At 35.4% G+C, this 20,628-nt stretch overlaps 1 protein-coding gene across 3 annotated transcripts in view; it reads left to right on the top strand.

Moving 5' to 3' along the window:
- Positions 1–15,163, top strand: part of TDRD3 (tudor domain containing 3) — a 96,833-nt gene extending 81,670 nt beyond the window's left edge. For all 3 annotated transcript variants that reach the window (XM_061457260.1, XM_061457258.1, XM_061457259.1), the window contains 3 exons: positions 983–1,108; positions 9,815–9,951; positions 14,918–15,163. In XM_061457260.1, the coding sequence (XP_061313244.1) occupies positions 983–1,108; positions 9,815–9,934 (246 nt within the window). In that variant the 3' untranslated portion in view covers positions 9,935–9,951; positions 14,918–15,163. The remainder of the gene's footprint in view (positions 1–982; positions 1,109–9,814; positions 9,952–14,917) is intronic.
- Positions 15,164–20,628: the final 5,465 nt, after the last annotated feature.

The raw sequence follows: 20,628 nt of genomic DNA, 5'->3' as shown, positions 1-20,628 counted from the left end.
GGAGATGATAAGGCATACAGAATTTTTGATAGTGGCAATATACAGTGTATTGGCTCTCCAAAATAGGAATATGTAGCTTGGGTGGATGGATTAGTGTGAAATATAATGGCATATTGCAGAATTGTTTCCTATTTTCAGAAGAACATTTGCATTACTATGAGATGAGGTTTGGAAATTCTGGAAAACATAAATATATAAGTAGATATAGTGTAATACCGGACTGTTACCTGAAAAGTATTCATCACATTTGAAGAGGGGTTTTTTGAGGGTTATTGTTTTTTTGGTAGTTATAATAAATGCTGCTGCTCCTATCTAGGACAACTTTGAAATATGATGATGTACAGTACTGAGCTTAACCTTATTAGGAGGCAGTGATTTCTTTGTGTTCAGTAGCATAAAAGTGATTGAATTTCTTCAAGAAAGCTGATCTGTGTCTGTATAAATATCAAAAAAATCAAGTTTTGTGTTTATAAAAAGGACTCTGAAGGGGCAGTTTTATATTTTTACCCTATTTCATTATGTGTTAAAATAGGTATATGTTAACATGCACAGTCTATATGGCTGTTAGACGCTTGGTGATAAGTGTATTTTTAAGAAAAAGTCTTACAGTAACACTTCCCTGTGTAGCATTTGTTATGATGAATTTGTTCTGCTTTCAGAGAAATGAAAGCAAGTCTTTTAACTGTTCAGTCTACTTTGATAAACTGCATATTTTCTCAATAAATATTCTAAATACATTTTGTGATGTCCCTGCAGTCTGCCATGTCAAAGTTTAATAACTAGCACTAGTTTAATAACTAGTGCAAATATTACTCAAAATATAATACTAAGACTAAATATATGTACATATTTTATGCATATGTATATATATGTGTGTATACACACACACACACACACACACATATGTATTAAAAGGCAGTTGTTAAGCTGTTTGTGGTATTTCAGGTAGCATTTTATGACCTTTGAAAATTTCTCTTTTAAGTTCTACCGGGCAGAAATTGAAGCTCTCCATTCCTCTGGGACAACTGCAGTTGTTAAATTCTGTGATTATGGAAATTATGAAGAGGTGCTTCTCAGCAACATCAGGCCTGTTCATGCAGATACATGGGTATGTGATAACAAATTGTATTAAAAGATATAAACTATGCAGTCTGTACAAAATATGTAACCCTGCAGAAACTAATGCCTACTCATGCAAAGAGTGCCAATTGCATGTGTGGAAAACAGTTAAGCAAATAGACAGAATCTAAAGTTTTAGTTGTCTATATGGAACTTCACAAAGTGTACTATCATGTGATATTCTTTTTGTATAATACATTTCAAGTGTTATTGTTTGAGTAATTGACCTCTCAGCCAAACAGTTCTATACATATTTGCTCTCTAAAAGGTGTTACTTTTAATGCAGTTTTCTGGTTTATTTCATGTACATTGTATGTTCTGTAAGTGTAAGGAAACAGTGTTTTAAAATATATTCTGTGACAGTTTTTGCTACATATGTACGTATGGCTAAAAACAGACTCCTGTATCACTTTATTTTGTACCATGATTTTATTTTTATTTCAGTGATTTCTTTGTTGCCAGATGCTGTGTTGGAGGTGTGTGCCTCAGTCTATTTTATGAGGTTCAGAATGTATTAGCCTTATGGAAATTGGAAATTTCAGAAGGCTTTATTTGTGAATGTCATGGAAATAGAGGTGCATTTTAATTAAAAAAAAAAAAATACCAGGAATGCACAATTGTTTGCTGTTCATTCTTGCTATAAACAGCTTCACAAAAAGTATTTGTATAATATTGATCCCTTAATGGTGGGTTTACTGTGCTTATTTTAATTTCTCACCTCTGGGTCATATGGCCATGTTACTATTGTTGCAGAGGCTGAGCAGTCAACTACTGCCAGTGGTCTTTTAACCTGCCTTGTTGCCTGGAGCTGTCAGATGTCCTTATGGCCTCCGAGATGTCCTTTTTTGTACTTAAAAAAAAATTTGAAAGCTCTTCCCAGCTGGTGCATTGCTGTGTCTATCAAAATTTACTTTTTTTTTTTTTTTGAGCTGTAGGGTGGTAGTTTCTTACTGTATTATTGTACTTATTTTGATCCTTTTTCTGGGTTAATAATCAGCCTTTTTTTCATGCTTTGGATTACAGTCTTGAGGGGTGGCTTTTATTTTACTTCAGCCCTCTGAAACTTGGTTCTCAAGGTATTAAGAACTTGGCTGGGTGTTACTAAGAAGTTGATCTAGTAGCGAGGTGCTAGCCTGAAGCAGTGGCCATTCTTCCTGTCTCTTTAGTCTGTCTCTGACCACATGGTCTTCCTCTTCCCTCTCCTCCCATGCTGGATCATCAGTCATGTAGCCATAGCATGAGTCAAATGAGAGGGACCAGTTTTTATTTCCCCCAGGCTGATTTGGTTTCTTTTCAGAGCTTGTTTGTTAAAGATGACGTAACATGGTGGAACAATGTATGGATAGGGGATTCTGCTGCTGAAGTAGCATAGTCTTAACATTGTGCTGCATCCTGATCTAGTCACTGAGGCTTCCTCAGTTGTTACTGGGCAGGCATAAGGACCTTTCAGTCCATTCAGAAATAAAGCATACCTTTCTCAAGGGAGCCTAGGTGAATAGTGTAAACCCAAACATCTGAATTTAGATCACTATATAGGAAAAACCAACATCTTCATAGTACACAGCATTTTTATGTTTTCTTTCCAAGGTTTTACTGTTTTGTTGCTAAAAGGTTCTTGCAGCTGTAGGAATTTTGCAGGAGAAAGTTGATTAGGACCTTACTCTTCACTTCTTTGTATTTGGATGCTAGCCCTCATCCTCATTATGCATTTGCAGTTTTTAATTGTCCACTGGAGTCATGCTCTGATACTTGGGTTTGTCTTTTAAGCTGAGCACTGCTGGTCACTTTTCTTTGTCTCAGTGTTCAAATTAGTATGTAAATCTAGATAGCACACACAAATGCAAAATGAAGTTCTCATGCTGCTTAATACTTGATCCTTTGTTGTAAGATTTAAGTAACTTAGAGATATTTCTTCTTCAAGAGAACAAAACAGATTTTAAACTGACTGCAAAAATTACTTTTCTTTCACTGTTCAGTGTTGTCAGCACCAATGCCCTCGTTTTATTAGAAATGTTATATTAAGTTTTATATCAGACCTTCCAGGTAACTTCCAGATAGTCTTTCTTACCTGTCTGTACTGAGGACTTGTTACTAATGTAGATATATACTGTATATGAGTTCTGATGTCCAAATACTGCCAGTTTCTCAGACTCCTTTTTGAAAGAGCTGTTGATATTAAGGAAAGATTTAGTGAATTGACTTAAAGGCATATATTTAATATATGTGTTATAATTGATGATTCTTTACTGTTTTCTCCAACACACTTTTCAGTACTCATGTGGAATTATTTTTTTAATTTTTCCTACCAACAAATATAAACTGGTGAAAATCTACACTGGGAGGAAGAAAAGTGCTTACCTAGTCACTTGAAAAAGAAGACAAAATATCAGTGACCTTATTTTGATGACACGACCAACTGTTTAAGCTCCTGAGCTTCTGGTCTACTTTTGGCAACCTTTATCATTCTCAAAAAATACTTATCATCAATTTACTATTTACGTTGTTAGTAGGTTTATTATAATTTACTTTTTTCTTCACCCCCTGCTAGTTAACATTCTCTTCTCTATTCCTTCTGTCTCTCTAATAATAAACTGCACTACATTGGTACAAGTTTTGTGGGTTTGGTTTTGGTTTTGTTGATTTCATTTTGTTTTGGTTTGTTTTCATAGAATCATAGAATGGATAGGGTTGAAAAGGACCTTAAGATCATCCAGTTCCCACCCTTACCATGGACAGGGACACTACACACCAGACCATGTTGCCCAGGGCTCTGTCCAGCCTGGCCTTGAACCCTGCCAGGGATGAAGCATTTACCACTTATTTGGGCTACCTGTTCCAGGACCCCACCACCCTCACAGTAAAGAACTTTGTACCTAACATAAACTTCCTCTGTTTAAGTTTAAACTCATTCCCCCTTGTCCTGTCCCTACCGTCTCTAATGAAGGTCCCTCTCCAGCATCCTTGTAGCCTCCCTTCAGACACTGGAAGGCTACAATGAGGTCTTCATGCAGCTTTCTCTTCTCCAGGCTGAACAGCCCCAACTTTCTCAGCCTATCTTCATACTGGAGGTGCTCCAGTCCCCTGATCATCCTCGTGGCCCTCCTCTGGACTTTTGACCATAGATTGAATTTGCCTGATGTTCTCAGGATACATTGTGCTTTCCACTTTAATGGAAAAATTGTTACTAGGTGATCTTAAGACTCCTTAATGAAAGCAAATATGCTGAATGATTCTATAACAGGCACTTCAAAAATGCTTTTGTCACTAAGTCAGTACTTGGTTAAGTTCCTTAAAAAATCTACATTAGTGGTAATTTCTATTTTACTTGGAATTTTCACACCTTATTTGATAGCAGTTTTTGAAAATATGCCCTAAAGCCACTCCAGGAACGTATAACTTAAAAATTTGTTCTTTTATTAAATGAAAACACTGCTATTCACAAAATACTGTGTTCACTGTTAGTTATAGTGTTCTAAGAGTCTATTTAGGTATTCAGATAAAGTAAAAAATTACGGGAATATTGTAGGCAATTCATCCAGTGATTTTTTTTTTTTTTCCATATAAATACGGATATGTGATAAATTGCAATTTAAATATTTAAGTTTAGCTTTTCATAGGAAACATGAATTTTTCAGTATGTTCGTAGTACAGTTGGGCCTTCTGTTTGGTTTCTTGTTTTTTGATACTTCTGGAAAATCTTACAGTCTATTTTTTTTTTTTTTTTGACACAAGCACAGGTAAGTAGAAACTGCAAAAAACTCCCCCAAATTAAAGTACTCCAGGAGATCAACACTGGGTGATTAGGCAAAAGCAGTAAATTTTGAGAAGGAAATTTAACCAAGAAAACAAGAGGTCGCTTGGTTTGTGAACAACAGGAGACAGCTGTTGCCAGCATACTGGGCAACACAAAGAGGCATTAAATCTAGACTGGGAAATGAAAGTTGAAATGCACATGAAAGAAAAGTTCATTTTGCAAGGAAGCAAGTGCTCTTTGTACTGAGTCCAGCAATTTTTCCATGCATTGAGTATGTGGCTGAAGTTAAAACTGCAACTTATAACAGTGGTTTGACACTACTAAAATGGAAAATGCCTTCTTTCTTTGTCTTCTGTCTCTTCTTTGTCCCATGGTCCCTGGCCCCACGCTACTCTTTCATGCCTTCTTGTGCAGACTCTGGTGCTCATCCCCTAATGGTTTACAGAGAGCCGTAACTGAAAAGCCTTAGCAGAAGGGCCCGGTGAATAGTGCAGGATTTTCTGTTCACAAGTAGGAATAGACAGATGTAACTAGTTTGTAGGTGGCAAACGTGGAGCTGCTCAGCTGTGACTTGCAGCTGCGTCCTAAATATGAGCAGAACATTGAGTAAAACATTTGTGTAACGTGTAACTTCTGTCCTGCTTTTTACTGTCATCCACCTATTCAGTATTCTCAGAAGTGATACAAAAAATATTCAGTTCAAGGACTGCATTTAAAAAAATCCAACTATTTTCTAAATGGTTATTTTGAATGCACTGAAAGAAGTCTTGCAATTGACTTTCCATCGGAAAGCTTTTAATGAAATTTACTCTGCTCTAATATTGTTAATTTTAAGAGTAAATTGGTTGTTAAAGTATTTTAACAGAGCTTTATTCTGCAGCTATGAAGTCCATTGATTTTTGGGTTTTTAATGTAAAAGTATATTGGTAGTCACTGGGCTGGGCTGAAGTTCACTAAGCTCAGCTGGTAAAGTATAGTGGTGGTACAGGCTGTTTGGAATATATGAGTCCAAAATAAAAGCACTGAGTGTGAGTACATTCCCATTTTCCATTTGTTCAGTTCTTGTCTGTCTTATGTAATGGAATGAAAATACCAAAAGTCACAGCAGCTTTTTGTGGCAAAATTTTGAAGAGAAGCTGAAATTCCCAGTGACTTCTGCTTCCCTGTTCACAATCTATTTTTAAATACCAGAAGAAGGCTGACATCCTCCACCCTCTCTCTTGTGTCATTCCAACCTGTTACTGCAGTAGTTTCTTTGTACTTTTCATTGTTTGCTTTGTAAACCTTCCCTATGGATCTGCCAGTTTTTGTTACCTTTTGTAGTTGTGCTTAGTGGCATCATTTCATCTCAGGGTACACAGCCCTAGAGTAGGCATTGTGCAAGTACTAGAAAACTTAGTCCTGGATCCTGGAATATTAGATAAATAATGAATAATAAGCTCTGAAGGATGGAGATAATAAAATATATACATTTTTGGAGTAGTGTACTGGTATAAAACCTCTGCTAGTAATAGAAGGAGAATGAAAATGCACTGAGAGATTTGTGGCCATGTTTGCTTTATAAAATGTAATGTAGATCTTACATGGATAAGGAAGTAGGAAATGGAATAATTTACAATGAGTCACAAGCAAGTGATAAATTGAAAGCAAACAGCAAGGAAGAATGGAAAACTAGAGTTGGTGGCAAGATGCATGACCTAATTGACTACAGAGTTAAAGGAAATAGGGACAGCTTAAGTTTTTACATTGAAGAAGTGGAAGAAAAAGGAAGTGAACATTTTAAGTTTTGTCTATGAAGGGTGGATGCTATTCCAGAAGAGGGATATAGCAGCTTTGAGCATGGGATGGAGAGATTTTAGTGTAAATTGGAATAAAGATGAACACAGGAAAAAATCAAAAAACACCCGAAACAGAATGAAAGATGAGCAGTGGTGAATGGATTGAGGATCAGTAGCCAAGAACTGGTGGAGGAAAAGAAATGCATTTACTTGAAAACAAGAAACAATGTTTAATAAAGACACAGCTTGGCAAATTGTTATTTTGCAGAATGTTAGATCCAATTAGGATGAAATGTGAATAGGTAAGGCCCAAGAAACGACGATCTGTCATCTGATGTAAAGATGGCAGCCCTCAACAAGACGATCAGTAACTGGGAGGGGTGTTGCTGTGCAGAGGGAGGGATGAGGGAACAGTTGAAAGGTGTCTGTTGTTCATTCATTCTTATTTTTATTTGCTGCATTGCTTGCCTTCATTTCATTCCAAACCTCAAGAAATGCGATTTCACATTTCACTCTTGCTTATTGTAATAAAAATACTTGAATTGGAAAGGCATGCATCTGAAGCTTTTCAATTCTATGCGTAAAGGCAATTGCACCAAAATAGGTATGTGTAAGACAAATTCTAGTTTTAATTTGATTTTACTGAATTCAAAGGATCAACATTAACATTGAGATTTAATGAAGATTTGCTGCTCTAGAAACTTACTGTGATATACTTATCCTCAGAGCTATTATGGGTGAGATGGGATGCACTAAACTAATTAATTTGTGTTTTCTTTTTTGAGACTACCAAGTTTACAAAGAGAAGATTCATGTCTAATTTGCTATAGTCTCTGTATGCATTGCTGTATTTTCAGTCGTGCATATATGCCATGAAAGTTCATCAGTTTATTCTTGAAGAGTGAGCTCTTTTATGTTTGAAGCTTTGGCAAAGAATTTTAAGAACACTTGCAATTGCATCTTTACTTTTTTGGCAAATAATACGGAGCTGTTTTCAGCTATTCATGTTTCCTGCAGTATACTGAAAGAGCCGGAGATATTTAGATCACTTCAGGCACCTAGCTTACTTTTTAATATTTTGTTGCCAGTACAGCTTGTGTTGTCAGTGATGGGATATTACTTCATATACTAAGTTGAGGCTTTGTACTAAGGCTAGTGGTATTGAAAACAGTGTGGGTTTTTTTTTTTAGTTAGACATAGAATCAGAATCAACTAGGTTGGAAAATCATCCAGTCCAGCTGTTACCCCAGGACTGCCAAGACCACCACTAAACCATGTCACTGAAGGCCTCATCTACATGGGTTTTGTACACTTCCAGTGATGGTGATTCCACCACTTCCCTGGGAAGCCTGTTCCAGTGCCTTTTGGTAAAGAATTTTTTTCCTAATATCCAATGTAAACCTCCCTTGGCACAGCTTGAGGCTGTTACCTCTTGTCCTATCACCTGTTACCTGGGAGAAGGGATCAGCCTTTTCTATTTCTTTCTTTTTTTTCTCCTTTTGGGTAATCAGTGTCTCTGAACCTTTTTATATGAGGGAGTTGATAGTGCCGCAAGCAGTAAAAGAGATACAGTGAGAAAATAAGTTTCATGGCAGGGCTCCATGGTTCTCAGCCTTTGGCTACAGTGAAACTAGAAGATATAAGTCAATTAGGCTGTATTAAATTGTGTTGAAAATACATTTTCTTCTACAGCTATTGCAGACGTTCTGTAGTAGGGCTTAATCTGTTGTTCTGGAAATGCAGCTAAGACCACAGACATGCCCTGTAAATAGAAGACCTTACTATGAGGAATGTGGTTGTCTTTAACCGTTATTTTTAAAACTGCATGTTTATTGATACTCAAGCTGATTCAGAAAGATATGTTTCTTGAGTGAGAGCTTACTTTTTACAACAGAAAGTTAGGCTGTAGATTTTCTTTCGTGTCTCTCACAGTGATACATTTTATTGCTGTGACTTGCTTACTCTTTTTTTATATATGCTGTGCCCTAAACCAGTTCCTGAGTATTGAAATTGCTGATGAACTTTTAATGAATCATTCAACATTCTTGGTTTGTGTCCCTGTATGTTCCTGTGTTGTGAATGAAAGGAAATTAAGAATTATATACTCAGTACTTTTTCCTAAAGAGGATTTCTCACAGCATGTTCCCTCCAGACCTGGTGTCTGCTGCAGTGCAGTATTAGAATATTAGAGACAAATGAAATTATAACTGTTTCCCTGAGACGCCATTTGACAGTCATACTCAGGTTCACAAACTTCTTTACTTTTTTTAGCCTATAATTTTATCTTCTATTTCTGTTCATTATCAACTCCAATGCTCTTCAAGTTGTTCTTCTTTAATGTGTACCACACTCGAATGTTCCATCAGATGCATGTTTTTCCTTTCAGTATTTCTTGACCAATGTAAACATGTAGCTATTTTAATCTCTTGGTGATTTTTGTTCTTGTTTTTTTTTCTCTGAATTCCATGTAATTTGTCAATACCTTTCTGGTATTGAAATGCCTAGGAGTGAATGCACTATTGCAAATACGTAATTACATCTCTCCTCACCATTCAGAGGTTATATTTATTATTGCTTCACATAGCAAATTCATATTTAAATTCCTGTCCACTATACTTGGAGGCTTTTTTCATTATTACTGTATCACAGGTTTTTATCCAGTGTTTCAGATCTATGTTTTTAGTCTGCATATTTTCTGATGCTGTTCCTTGCATTTCCATTTCCAAATTCTTATATTTCATTCCACACACATTCCTAAGCTCCCAAAAGCTGATGTTTTTCTTGCTCTGGCAGGTTATCAAGGTTATCTCGCTTCTTGAGTTTGTTGCCTGTATGACTTTGGAAAATAATTTTGCTTTACTATATAGACTTTTGATTTTTTTCTGCCAGTACTTAATAACTTCTGCTGCTGCCCTGGGGATTGAGTTTTGAGATTCTCTATCTTGTTTTTGTTAGCTTTCCTGTGTTAGAAAAAAAACATTCCCATTATTGCTGTTATTTTATTAAGTGGTCATCTGCATAGAAGCAGCAGTTGCTATGCATGCATGAATTTATTGATACATGTATATGTGTGTGTCTGTGTTGTATGTATGTGTGTATATGCCTACTCATGTATAATGTGTTTCCCTACTCATCCATTTAAAAGAATGCTGTATACCTGCAGGAGGATGAAGAAGAAACGTATGAGCAAACTCTAGAATTCCGCAGAGGAGGTGACGGTCAGCCAAGACGATCCACACGACCTACTCAACAATTTTATCAACCTCCAAGAGCTAGAAACTGAATAATAAGAAATAAATGGTAAATATGATGTTGCTATTTTATTTATGAGTTTGGATTTCAAGAAAAGTAGATCTGGATTGTTCTGTACTAAAGTGTCCTTCAGTCTTTGTGAAGTTTGTGAGAGAACTTTCTACAGCTTTGCCAGTAGTTGGGTCTGTAAGAACCATCAGTATTGGGTTGCAAGTGATGAGTATTTTGAAGAAATAAATTACTATAATCACCGTTTTACAAGCAAATAGACAACTTAAAATTCTTAGAAACACCTTGTTTATCACTTTAAAAAATATTAAGCAACAGCATGACCTATTTTATTTTAGTAGTGGCAATCTGTTTATATGGAGCTACACCTACAAAGAACTATTGATGTTAAGTCAGTGCCTTACCATTTAAGTGAAAGTTTTATGGGTCTGTCTTTTTAGTTTAAAAAAGCACTTACTGCAGTCACCTACATGAAAGATATGTTTGGCATATTGCTTCTAAATTTTTTTAGGGATATTGGTTTACTTACAATAGAAGTTGGATATCTGTATTTCTCTAGATGTTGTAGCAAGAGGCATGATAAAGCTGTGGGGTGAGGGAAGGCAATAGAAACACTTCATTCAATAGCTTTTAAATTTTGCTTTGTGTAAGGACTGAAGTTATCTGAGCTAGCTTTTTACTTGATACTTTTTCACCTGAGAGCAGTAGCGTCTTACTCACTTACATTGGATCAGCTTCTCTGAAATAAGTGCCTGCAGTCCCTACTGAACTTAGTACTGTCTGTCTCTGTTCAAGGTCCCATATTCTGCTTTTTATGAGCCATTTATGTGAGGAAATATTCTTTCTATTTTTTTTCACTTAGTGAGGGAAGGAGAATGAGCAACACTAAAAACCTATTATCTGTGAGCTCGTCACTGAATGGGGAGGTACAAGGCCTAAAAATATTTGCTGTGCTCTGAATCTTGAGGGTATACCTCCACCTGTGCTCTTTTAATTAGCAGAAATTAAGGGATTATGTATCATCCTCAAAAAATACACCACACATGCACATGCAGAAATGTAAAAAGACCAGCCAGATAAAACAGTTGTCGTTCTTTTACTAAAGAAATCAAGTATGCTGTCCTGCTTTCATTTTACTTGGGGATCTTCTAAATCCTTAATTTTCAATCCTGAATTAAGCAAGCTTTGTAAAGCCACATGCTATTTGATGTACATTGACAGTGTGGCTTTGTCTTGAATCTGACTTTTTTCTACTAGCCAGTTTATTTTTTATGGAGCTCTTTTTAGTTCCTTTCCTTGCTCCAGTTCTCCATGATCAGTAGGTTTAATAGGTGCTGCTGATCTCTGCAGCTTTGGTATTTCTGAGGTACAATAATGTATGATTTTGCTTTCTGATCATGTATGATTTTGCTTTCTGATCATGTGCTAGAATACTTTTTTCATTTGGGAGAGTACTGGCAATCTATGAGCAAAATGTATTCTTGGCTGTAGCCAAGGTGATAATTATGCTATTTTTGCCTGTATCATTCAATTTTCTATTTTAAGTATGTGTATCAATCACTATCAATAAACATGTCATGGGGTAATTTACGCAGAAATAATTCTGGCATATGACCTGAGCCGAGTTCTAAACCAGCTCAGCTGGCTCAGGGGAGTGTCAGTGTGATCAGCCAAATGAAACATGCTCAGTACACACAGCACCGAGAGAGGGTAGTTTTTGTCTTTAGATAATATTTTTGGCATTTCTCTTAATTTTACAATATAAATCTGGAAAATCATATTTAGCATTGGTCAGATGGGGGGAGAGGGAAGCAGACATCCAGAGAGAGTGATGGTAACTCCTGTATCTCAAGAAGAGTGAATAAATTGTTGGCAGGTAAGGATCAACCTTTCTAAGGCATAGGTGGTTGTTCCTTGCAGGTGTTCTTATACCTTGCTATGAAGATTCTAACGGCATCCTTGGTATCAAAACTGTAAAAAAAGACATAGTTACAGACCTTCCCTTGCCCCAGTTCAAATACTTTTGTGTTCTCCAAGTAAAGGGGTGGGGAAAGAAGATATGTGTTGGAAAATGTGTCATGCAGCTAAATCTATTTTTCAGCAACTACTTTGCTTTAAAAAGTACATCTTTTACGGAAAGTACTTACAGATATATCTTTTTTTTTTCCATCATAATTTAAAACTCTTTGCTTCAGTTGATGAAATGAGGTATTTTCTCTGTCCTCTTTTGACCCAGGACTGTTTGATTTAACATCTGCTCAATTTAGATAGTGCCGATTTGTCATCCAGATCTGAATTTATTAACCCAGGTCACTGTGCAATCAGTGTCTGCTTAACCCTACTAAATTCTGGTTACTTGTGTAAGGCTAACTGTTAGAATATTATGTACATAATTTCTACAATACAAATAGCAAATATTGTAAGAGTTATACATACCTTAAATAGATGTCACTGTAAACAGCAATTCATTATAAGAAGATACAAGTTACTGCTTGTCAGGAAGATCCATCCCTCTAGATCAAAACATTCACTGCCATCTTCTTTGGCTGCCATAACTGATTAGTCTTGAACTTTAATTAAGTAGAGTTAGTATCTCTAACTGGCTAAAATGTAGTAGAACATTTGTGTATTTTATATTAACATGATTTGCTAAATCTAGCTGTTTTGATTAGCTGCTGTATCAGGTTTAGGTTTGTGTTTGGAAAATTTCCAATATTAAACTTGGGTACATTTCACCATAAAAAAATGTAACAGCTATTGGGTGTAAACACCAAAAAGAAGTTGTCAGGATACTCGGTCTTAGATTCTTGAAACACTAGGATAACTCGGGTAGAAAAAGAAAATAAAGAGGCAAGATGTATCTTCTGTATAGAGGTTGGATGATGCTACTTAAGCTGTATTAGTTCAGTCGAAACAACCCTTTATTTTGTCTAGAATTCATAATAGGGATTTTTTTTCCTCTGCCACTGTGTTCTAGTGAACATTAGGAAAACTGAACAGCTTGTTCTTTTCTACTCAGGAGTATGGCATCTGCAGTTATCTCTGAACAGTGTCAAAAATTCTTCCTCAGTTTGAGAACACTCTCTTGGAAGTCTTCTTTGAAGATAAAAATACTGTAGAGAACAACACAGAAGCTTTTTCTGTGTTGTACAAACAGGCTTTCACCTGCTAGATTTGCTTCTTGAAGCTCATGTAGAGTCCAGTGTAGCTGCTGTTATTTAATTTGTTTGATAGGTAAAGTGATGTGAGGAGGTGGCAATTGTGATACTGTGGTGGACATACGTACCACGTATGGCTTATAGCTCCCCATAGTATATCTCATGCTACCATGCATCTTATACTTCAGTTGCATTTTGAAATGCATTACACTTGACCTAATGAGGTACTGGATGAAGACAGTGGAATTAGAGAGAAACCAGTAATAAAAATCTATTAAGCTTTTCCCAAAATAAGTGGTGAATGTAATTGGTTCTTCTCTGATTTTAACCATAGGCAAAAAATCAATCATATTCCTTTTCTAAATTGCTTTCAGCTTACCCAGACTTGTACAACAATGTAGCTTTAATGTCTTGACTTACAGAAGTTCAGGAATAATGAATGTCAGTTCCTAGAAGTGGATTTCTGTGGTTTTTTCCTCCTTTTTATTCCTTTGAGCTCTTGAGAGCATGGTATATTCTTCTTATTTGAAGGTTTTGATATGTTAGAAAAAGACATGATTCATTAGGGGTACCATTAGGAGATCCACTGACACAAAATTTTGCCACAGAAGAATGCTTTACCTCTTTACCAGATGATTAATTACACTGTTTATTCCTGAGGGGGAGTACCTCTGTATTATGGAAAATAACTTTTTTTTTGTTCCCTAAAGAGACAGAGAGCCCTTGATGATTATTTTATATTATAAATTGATACATTCTGGAGAACTTTAATATTGTGGTAGATGCCTTATCCCTGGAAACATTTGAAGTCAGATTGGACGAGGCTCTGAGAAACCTGATATAGTTGAAGATGTCCTTGTGCATTGCTACCAGAAAGAAAATTCACTCTATCCCAGATAAAACCAGGACAAAGAGGTTGGAGTAGAGGACCTTTAAAGGTCCCTTCCAAACCAAACCATTCTGTGATTATGTCCTTCTGAAGACGTTCTTGCTGCACTGTTCTATGTTTCTGGTATTAAGAACAATTGCTACAGACTTGCAGGAAGTCTTGCATTGGTATTTTGAAGACAGAGCAATAGAGTAGTCATGTTAAGGTGAAGTAACAGAAGTATGGGATAATTAGTACCTCACTGTGGTTGCAGTTGATCTAGAAATGATCTTTTATGAATATCTAGCAGTGTGAGATAGAAAACACTAACACAGAATTTTATCAGAGCACTGCATTCAGAGCCCTTGAACCCACTGTCGGTTGTTTAGGGTATGAGTCAAGTACTAGCTTTAACAGGTCTGTAAAATAAGATACTTCTAGAGAATGAGGAGACAAGAATTTAGAATCTAACAATAATAAAAATATATCCTGAGCTTACACTTCCTGTATAGAGTATCATGATTGTATGAAAAAGAAGGGGAACAAGTAATCAGAAATGAGTGTTTTGAAGGATCATAGCTTTTGGAAAATCCTGAAAGAACCTGAGAGTGTGAACTTATGAGTACTTGGTTATTATCTGTTTCTTGGGTTTTCCTTTGCTCCATGACAGAATTAATGTACACCTTCTCACACTTGCTATAAAATCTGTATTAAAGTCCTTCCTTAGCAATGGAGAAACTGCATTTCTGTGAGAAGTCATTGCCAGAAAGTGTTCTTTCCTTGTATAAAACCAATCATACTTATTGTATTGAAGTGCAGCCTTCTGATTTATTCTTTGCAAGACTTCTATCTCTGTAAGTGCTGAAAAGGAGATACCTGCTCTTTTGGAGGAAGAAAATGAAATAACAGTAAAGTGTGTGTTGCACAAAAAGCAGAGAGGTTTTATGCTTATCTACTGTATTTTATTTTTCTCATTTAGAAACCTTCTTGGGGTGAGGGGAAATTCACTGGCAGCTCCAACTTGCTGAAGACCTCTAGGAGAAAGTCTGGCTTTTTCCAAGCAACAGGACAGAACAAAGAAAGTTCATGTGAGCAGAAGGAATTTGGACCTGACAACAGAAGAGACTTTTTTAAAGTTCTTAGTTGTATAAAGCTGAATACTTTTTACATATGAAAGAGGCAAATTGTCATTGCTGCCATCAATAAAACCACAGTGCACTATTCTGTTCTTTGCCTTGTATTCTTTTTACTGAGCCTTTATTGTTAGTTAACATAATACTAACGTATCATGATTTTTATTAGTTTTTAATTGATTTTGGTTCTAATATTGTTTCTAGTTAAGTAAAATTTAAACATATTTTCTCAAAAGTAGACAGCATTGGGCCTTTATATTTCAGGCTAGCATTAGTGAACCATGTTAAAAATTAACAGCTAATTATTGTACAGAGAAATTCTGATTAGGTTTTGACTGTTTTCTGTGCTTATTGTCCAAAGTTGCTGAAGGCCAAATTACAGATTTGCCTATTATGCTTTTCATAATATGTGACTAAAAGGTCGAAGGGGAGGAGAAAAAAAATCATGAATTTCAATAGTAATTTTCAAATTATTTTAGGTAAATATGTTCTTTTTAGGAATATTTATATTACAGAGGTAGAAACATTTCTAGAAAGTACAGGAAAGTAGTTTAAACAAGAAATACCAAGAGATGCATAGGAGTATTTTAAACGTAAATATGCATATACATGCACACATGTGCAGCCTGTTGAATAGTATGTAATTTCTTGTAGCTTGAAACTTTGCTTTTATTGATTATATTATTAGATTTTTTCAATTATCATTGGTGCTTGAAAGAATCTTTATGTCAAACTACTTCTTATTCTAAGCTGTATCTTTGAATCTTATGTGATTATGACAAATATCTGAAATTTCCTTATTTCTTTAACTCAGAAGCACTCAAGATCTTTGTACCATGCAGATCCCTTCTAAGCTTTATTCTGATCATATAAGTAACATTGAAATAGCATGTGTGTTTCAAGGTAGTTCTGTAAAGACAGAATTTTGCCTGAGATATGTATTAATGGTATTAAGTTGTACAATTCTACTGAATTTCTCTCTGAAGGCTCATGCAGTACTCTGTTTGGATAGAACCTGGTTTATCTGGATGAAAAGAAGTTTTATAATGAGGATGTAATTGAATGCAGTACCTAGGATGGATTACTGTATGAATGCAGTCAAAACATTACAAGTATTTGCAGAATAGTAAGGAACCAAATGTTTTGCTCCCTTAATGGATCCTAAGCAGCTTGTTAAGAATTATAATGCAACCCACTAATAATTCTAAAATTTGGAAACTTAAAACATGAGCTGTCCAGTTTTGAAGCTCTTCACTATAAACTGCCACACAACAAATTTTATGAAGTTTGTTAGATTTTGGTTAGAAATCACTTTCCAAATACTATGAATCATCCTGGTCAGATCTGCTAAATTGTACTAGTAAATAAATAAATTGTAGATCTAATACATTGGATGTTGGATGCTTTACTTCCAGAACTATTGCTAAGACCACTGAAAGCAGCTATTTAGCTTCAGAAAGCAGTGCAGCTATGGCATCTTTTTAAGAAGCAGTTTTGATTTTTGTTTACACATAGACTGCATTAAATTACCCCTATAGTCAGTGTACCAAAGTAATTTCTGAAAGTAACTTTTATGTTCTTTTGAGCTTTCATTCTTGCTGTGAACTAATCTTAAAATTCTGAAAAGTGCCATCTGATTTAGTGAACTGTAAAAAATAATGCCTACTTAGGAAAATTCTAAGCTTATACACCTACAGTGCAACATTACTCTATAGTGGTTATGGTATTGTGAAATTACCACATGTCTGGAGGCAAATGAAATATATTTGAGATTATTGGTTTTGCTTATAAAACCGTAAAGACCATGGCCTGGTCTTTTCACTGATGCTGAGGGACTGGAAAGCCAGAGTAAGCATACAGATAGAGAGTCTTCTTGAAAAGACATGTTGTCTTTGTGTGTTTTATGATTCTTTTCTGTTTTGGTTTTCACTGAAAAAATACTTCTTTTGAAAGCTCTGCCTGCTTAGGATGTGAAGAACCAGTGATTGAGTAGATAAAAACCATTTGTGTCAACCTGTTCTGAAAAGCAAGAATTAATATATTCATGCTCATTGATTTCTATATCTGGAAACAACATGATGATAAACTATATTTAAATTATTTTATTGATTTGCATAATACATCAATACCACAATTCTAATTAATGAGTTACAATATAGTAAAGTTTACATACAGAAGAACAACATTACTTACCTTTTATGTTCAGAAAAAGCTACCATGACTAGGTCGGTCTTTGATAGGAAAGTTAACTTCTAATTTGTCAAAAACAGCAGCAAAAGCAAGCTCCTGAATTTTGTGGGGCAACATCTGTGTAGTTAGACAAAGAAGGTTGATAAGGAGCACTGGATCCTGATCATCCAAGCTATTTATTTGCTAGCTTGATTTTTGACTCTGTTCTGGAGTGTTCTTGACCAGCTGTTTCTACGACAAACATGTCACAAAGAAACTTTGCACTTTGCAAGCAGGACATGAGCCAGTTGGCCCTGTGAATCAGTAGATCCCTGGTATGTGGCCTTTTAGTAGGGTAATAGATACAGTTTATGAGAATTTCTGTCTTGACTTTAGGAATTCAATTCTAAGGAGATGTTTTCCTTGCCATGGACTTGTATATAACCTTTTTACCTAAAGGAAATAAAAAAAAACAAAACCACAAAAACACAACAAACCCCTGGAATTTCTGATTTAAATTATTCTAAAAGTTATGTGCCAAGGTGGCAATCTTGGCACTGAATATATTATTCTTCCTTTATATTGAGATATAAAATCATTTTGAAACAAAGGGTGGAAATGTTCTGGTTTAACCTTGCATGTTTCCAGAGTTTTATTAAAAAATTTGATTGACGTTGTCATGGTTTTATTTAAAATTCTTCCTTGGACTAACATAATTTGATAGATATTCATACGTGTTTTATATATATACTAATGTAACTTTTCCTTTTGTCACTAACAGGTGTTAATAAGTCTTTGGTAACAGCTGTACACAGCATTTTGAGGATCACTTGTCAAGGTTGCCTCTATCAAGAAACAGTGCTGGAATTGTCTCTGCAGAATCTCTGTCTAATGACTTGAAACCTTATGCAGATAAAACCTGTTGGAAATCTGGCCTTCCAAAGCATTATTAACTCATATGTTCATTGGATGCTGAACACTTGATATCACAGGAAGGACAAATCTTACCCATGAGATGCATTTGGCATTACATACAGAATGAGTAAAAGGTTAATGGAAGATAAAGATTTAGTTTTAGGTAAATCTGAAGAGAGCTTCTCAAGAGAAGTCCTAAACAGCAAAACTGGCTAATGAAGGTTGTTCTAATGTAAGCCAGGTAGCTGAAAGAATCTGGCAGTGTAGGGTAAGCAGTCCCTTTGTAGCAGTATGGGTGGAGGGGACTTCATACAGAAAAGTCTCCAGTGTTTTTGTGCATACACAGGAATGTATTGTTCAGAATTATTGTCTGTAGATGCTTTCTTGGAGAAGAATCCTAGTTTGACTGTCCTTTCATCGCATAACTTCATCCAACTCCAGTAAAATCATAACTTTCTTGAGAACTGTATAAGCCTCAAGAATGGCTATTGCGCAATCTAGCTAACTCAGTTTAGCTTTCTACTTACTGTATGACTGTTGAGGTGTTCTCTTGTTTTGTTTTTTTTTCTTTTTTTTTTTTTCCCTGAAATGCTTTAGAGCAACCTATTGCAGGAGAGCAGTTAAAGTATGGAAGGTACTCCAAACATGTAGCCACTGACCTTCCTATAGCATGACATGCATATGAAAAGCTTTGTGTATTTGTGGTATTCTTCAAAGCAACAGAAGAGACTCATAATTACATTTTTTGTTTTTCTGCTATTTACTGCATGTAATTCTTTATGTTGGCCTGTTCTGGCTTTAAATTACTATTTTGTTTTGAGATTTTGAGAATGGTTCCAAACAATATAAAAAGTAAAGAAATTGCATCAATACTTAATTTTTCCATGAAATTGAGAGACCATAAAAAGTCAGTTTCCATACAAACACATGGGCTGATGATGGACCTAATTATAATCTGGAAATTATGGTGGTGTGACTTAAACCGGAATCTAGTATACATTAAAAATAAATCTTACATGTGCTCAAATGATTAATTGTATAATAGCAACAGAGAACTATAGATGGCCTAAAAAAAAATTCTGCAGCTGCTTCTAAGGAAAATGTTTGCCGTCATAGTGCCTTGTAATATGTCATGTAACTTGAATAATCTATCTTAAAAAGGATGCATAGGTAAATATTGTACAGAAGATACTCATGTCATTTTCGGGCACTTTAGTATGTCATGGGATCTTGGATGCTTTGCTTTGATTTTATACCATATATTTCTAAACTGCAAAGGCTAAGGAACATAAATAATATTTTATATTTGTTTTATAGTCAAAATAGTCTTAACCCAATTATATTTTGTTATAATGTTATTCCTCTGCTATAACAGTTATACTCTTGCATGTTCGTGCACAAATTTAAGTCTCAACCATCCATTTTGTGCTGATTATTCTGTAGCTATTTAGCAAAGGAACTTGTTTTTTTTAGAATAATAATAAAAGTAAAAAGCAGAATAAATAAGGAATGCTGTATCATTTTGATATGCCACGAATAGCGAGGAGGGTTGTACTGGGAGACTAGAATAGCATATGCAAAGCCAGTGTTCCGTGTGCTATTTGAGTAAGTAAAATAGCTTTCTTCAAAACTGATTTTTTTAAATGTAAAAATTTTATAATTCGCCTCTGTCCCTACTAATTAAAAATGTTTCATCCCAGCTTAATTGATGGAATAAGACAAATTATATACTCCAGCATTTCACTACTCCTGCTGTGTCAGTCTCTTTAGGTATGTTATGATCAAATGCCCCCAGTAACAGATATTCTTGATGGTTAGATACAGTGTGGCTGTTTTACTGCAATTGGTTGGATTAAAAGGTGTATCAGAACTTGATTTAACATTGTACCTGGTGAAGTTGAGACACGTCATGCTGTCATTAATCAGGAATAGGAGATACAGCTGAGTTTCAGTGTAGTACAGCTGCAGAAATGACAACACAATTTAGCATGTGCTACTCCATTTTACTTAATTGCTTTAACTGTGAACTCTCATTTTTAAAAGGAAAATATAAATTCTTGCAGCTGTACATAAATCACTGAAAATATGACCAAATTTAAAATGAGAAGCTGATGCCTACCACATCTTTAAAAAGAAAGTTGCAGGAGTTGTGAAATGAGAAAAAATGCCATGTGGATCAGCTGAGAACCTTTGCACTCTGTGTCTGTGGAATCTGACTTTTTTCCCAGATATTAAAGAGCTGAACAATTCCTGATGTAGAATAACTGTATTTGAAAACAACTTAGCCTAGCACCACATTCAGTCTCTGTACTCTGTGAGAAACTTGGCTGTAGCTGCCACTGGCACTGTTTCTCAGAGTCTTGGAGTTGGGAGGCTTGGATGAAAACTGATAGATAGGTTAAGATACTGATGTTGGTTTCAGAGTTTCTTCTAACTTAATGTGAGAAGCTGTATTCTATACTTGGAAAATATG

This window comes from Pezoporus flaviventris, unplaced genomic scaffold (assembly GCF_033815535.1).
Source record: "Pezoporus flaviventris isolate CSIRO_AGI_PZ_B2104156 unplaced genomic scaffold, CSIRO_AGI_Pfla_v1 ptg000025l, whole genome shotgun sequence".
In the NCBI taxonomy this organism is placed as follows: Eukaryota; Metazoa; Chordata; class Aves; order Psittaciformes; family Psittacidae; genus Pezoporus; species Pezoporus flaviventris.
This window is presented reverse-complemented; position numbering and strand designations above follow the sequence as displayed.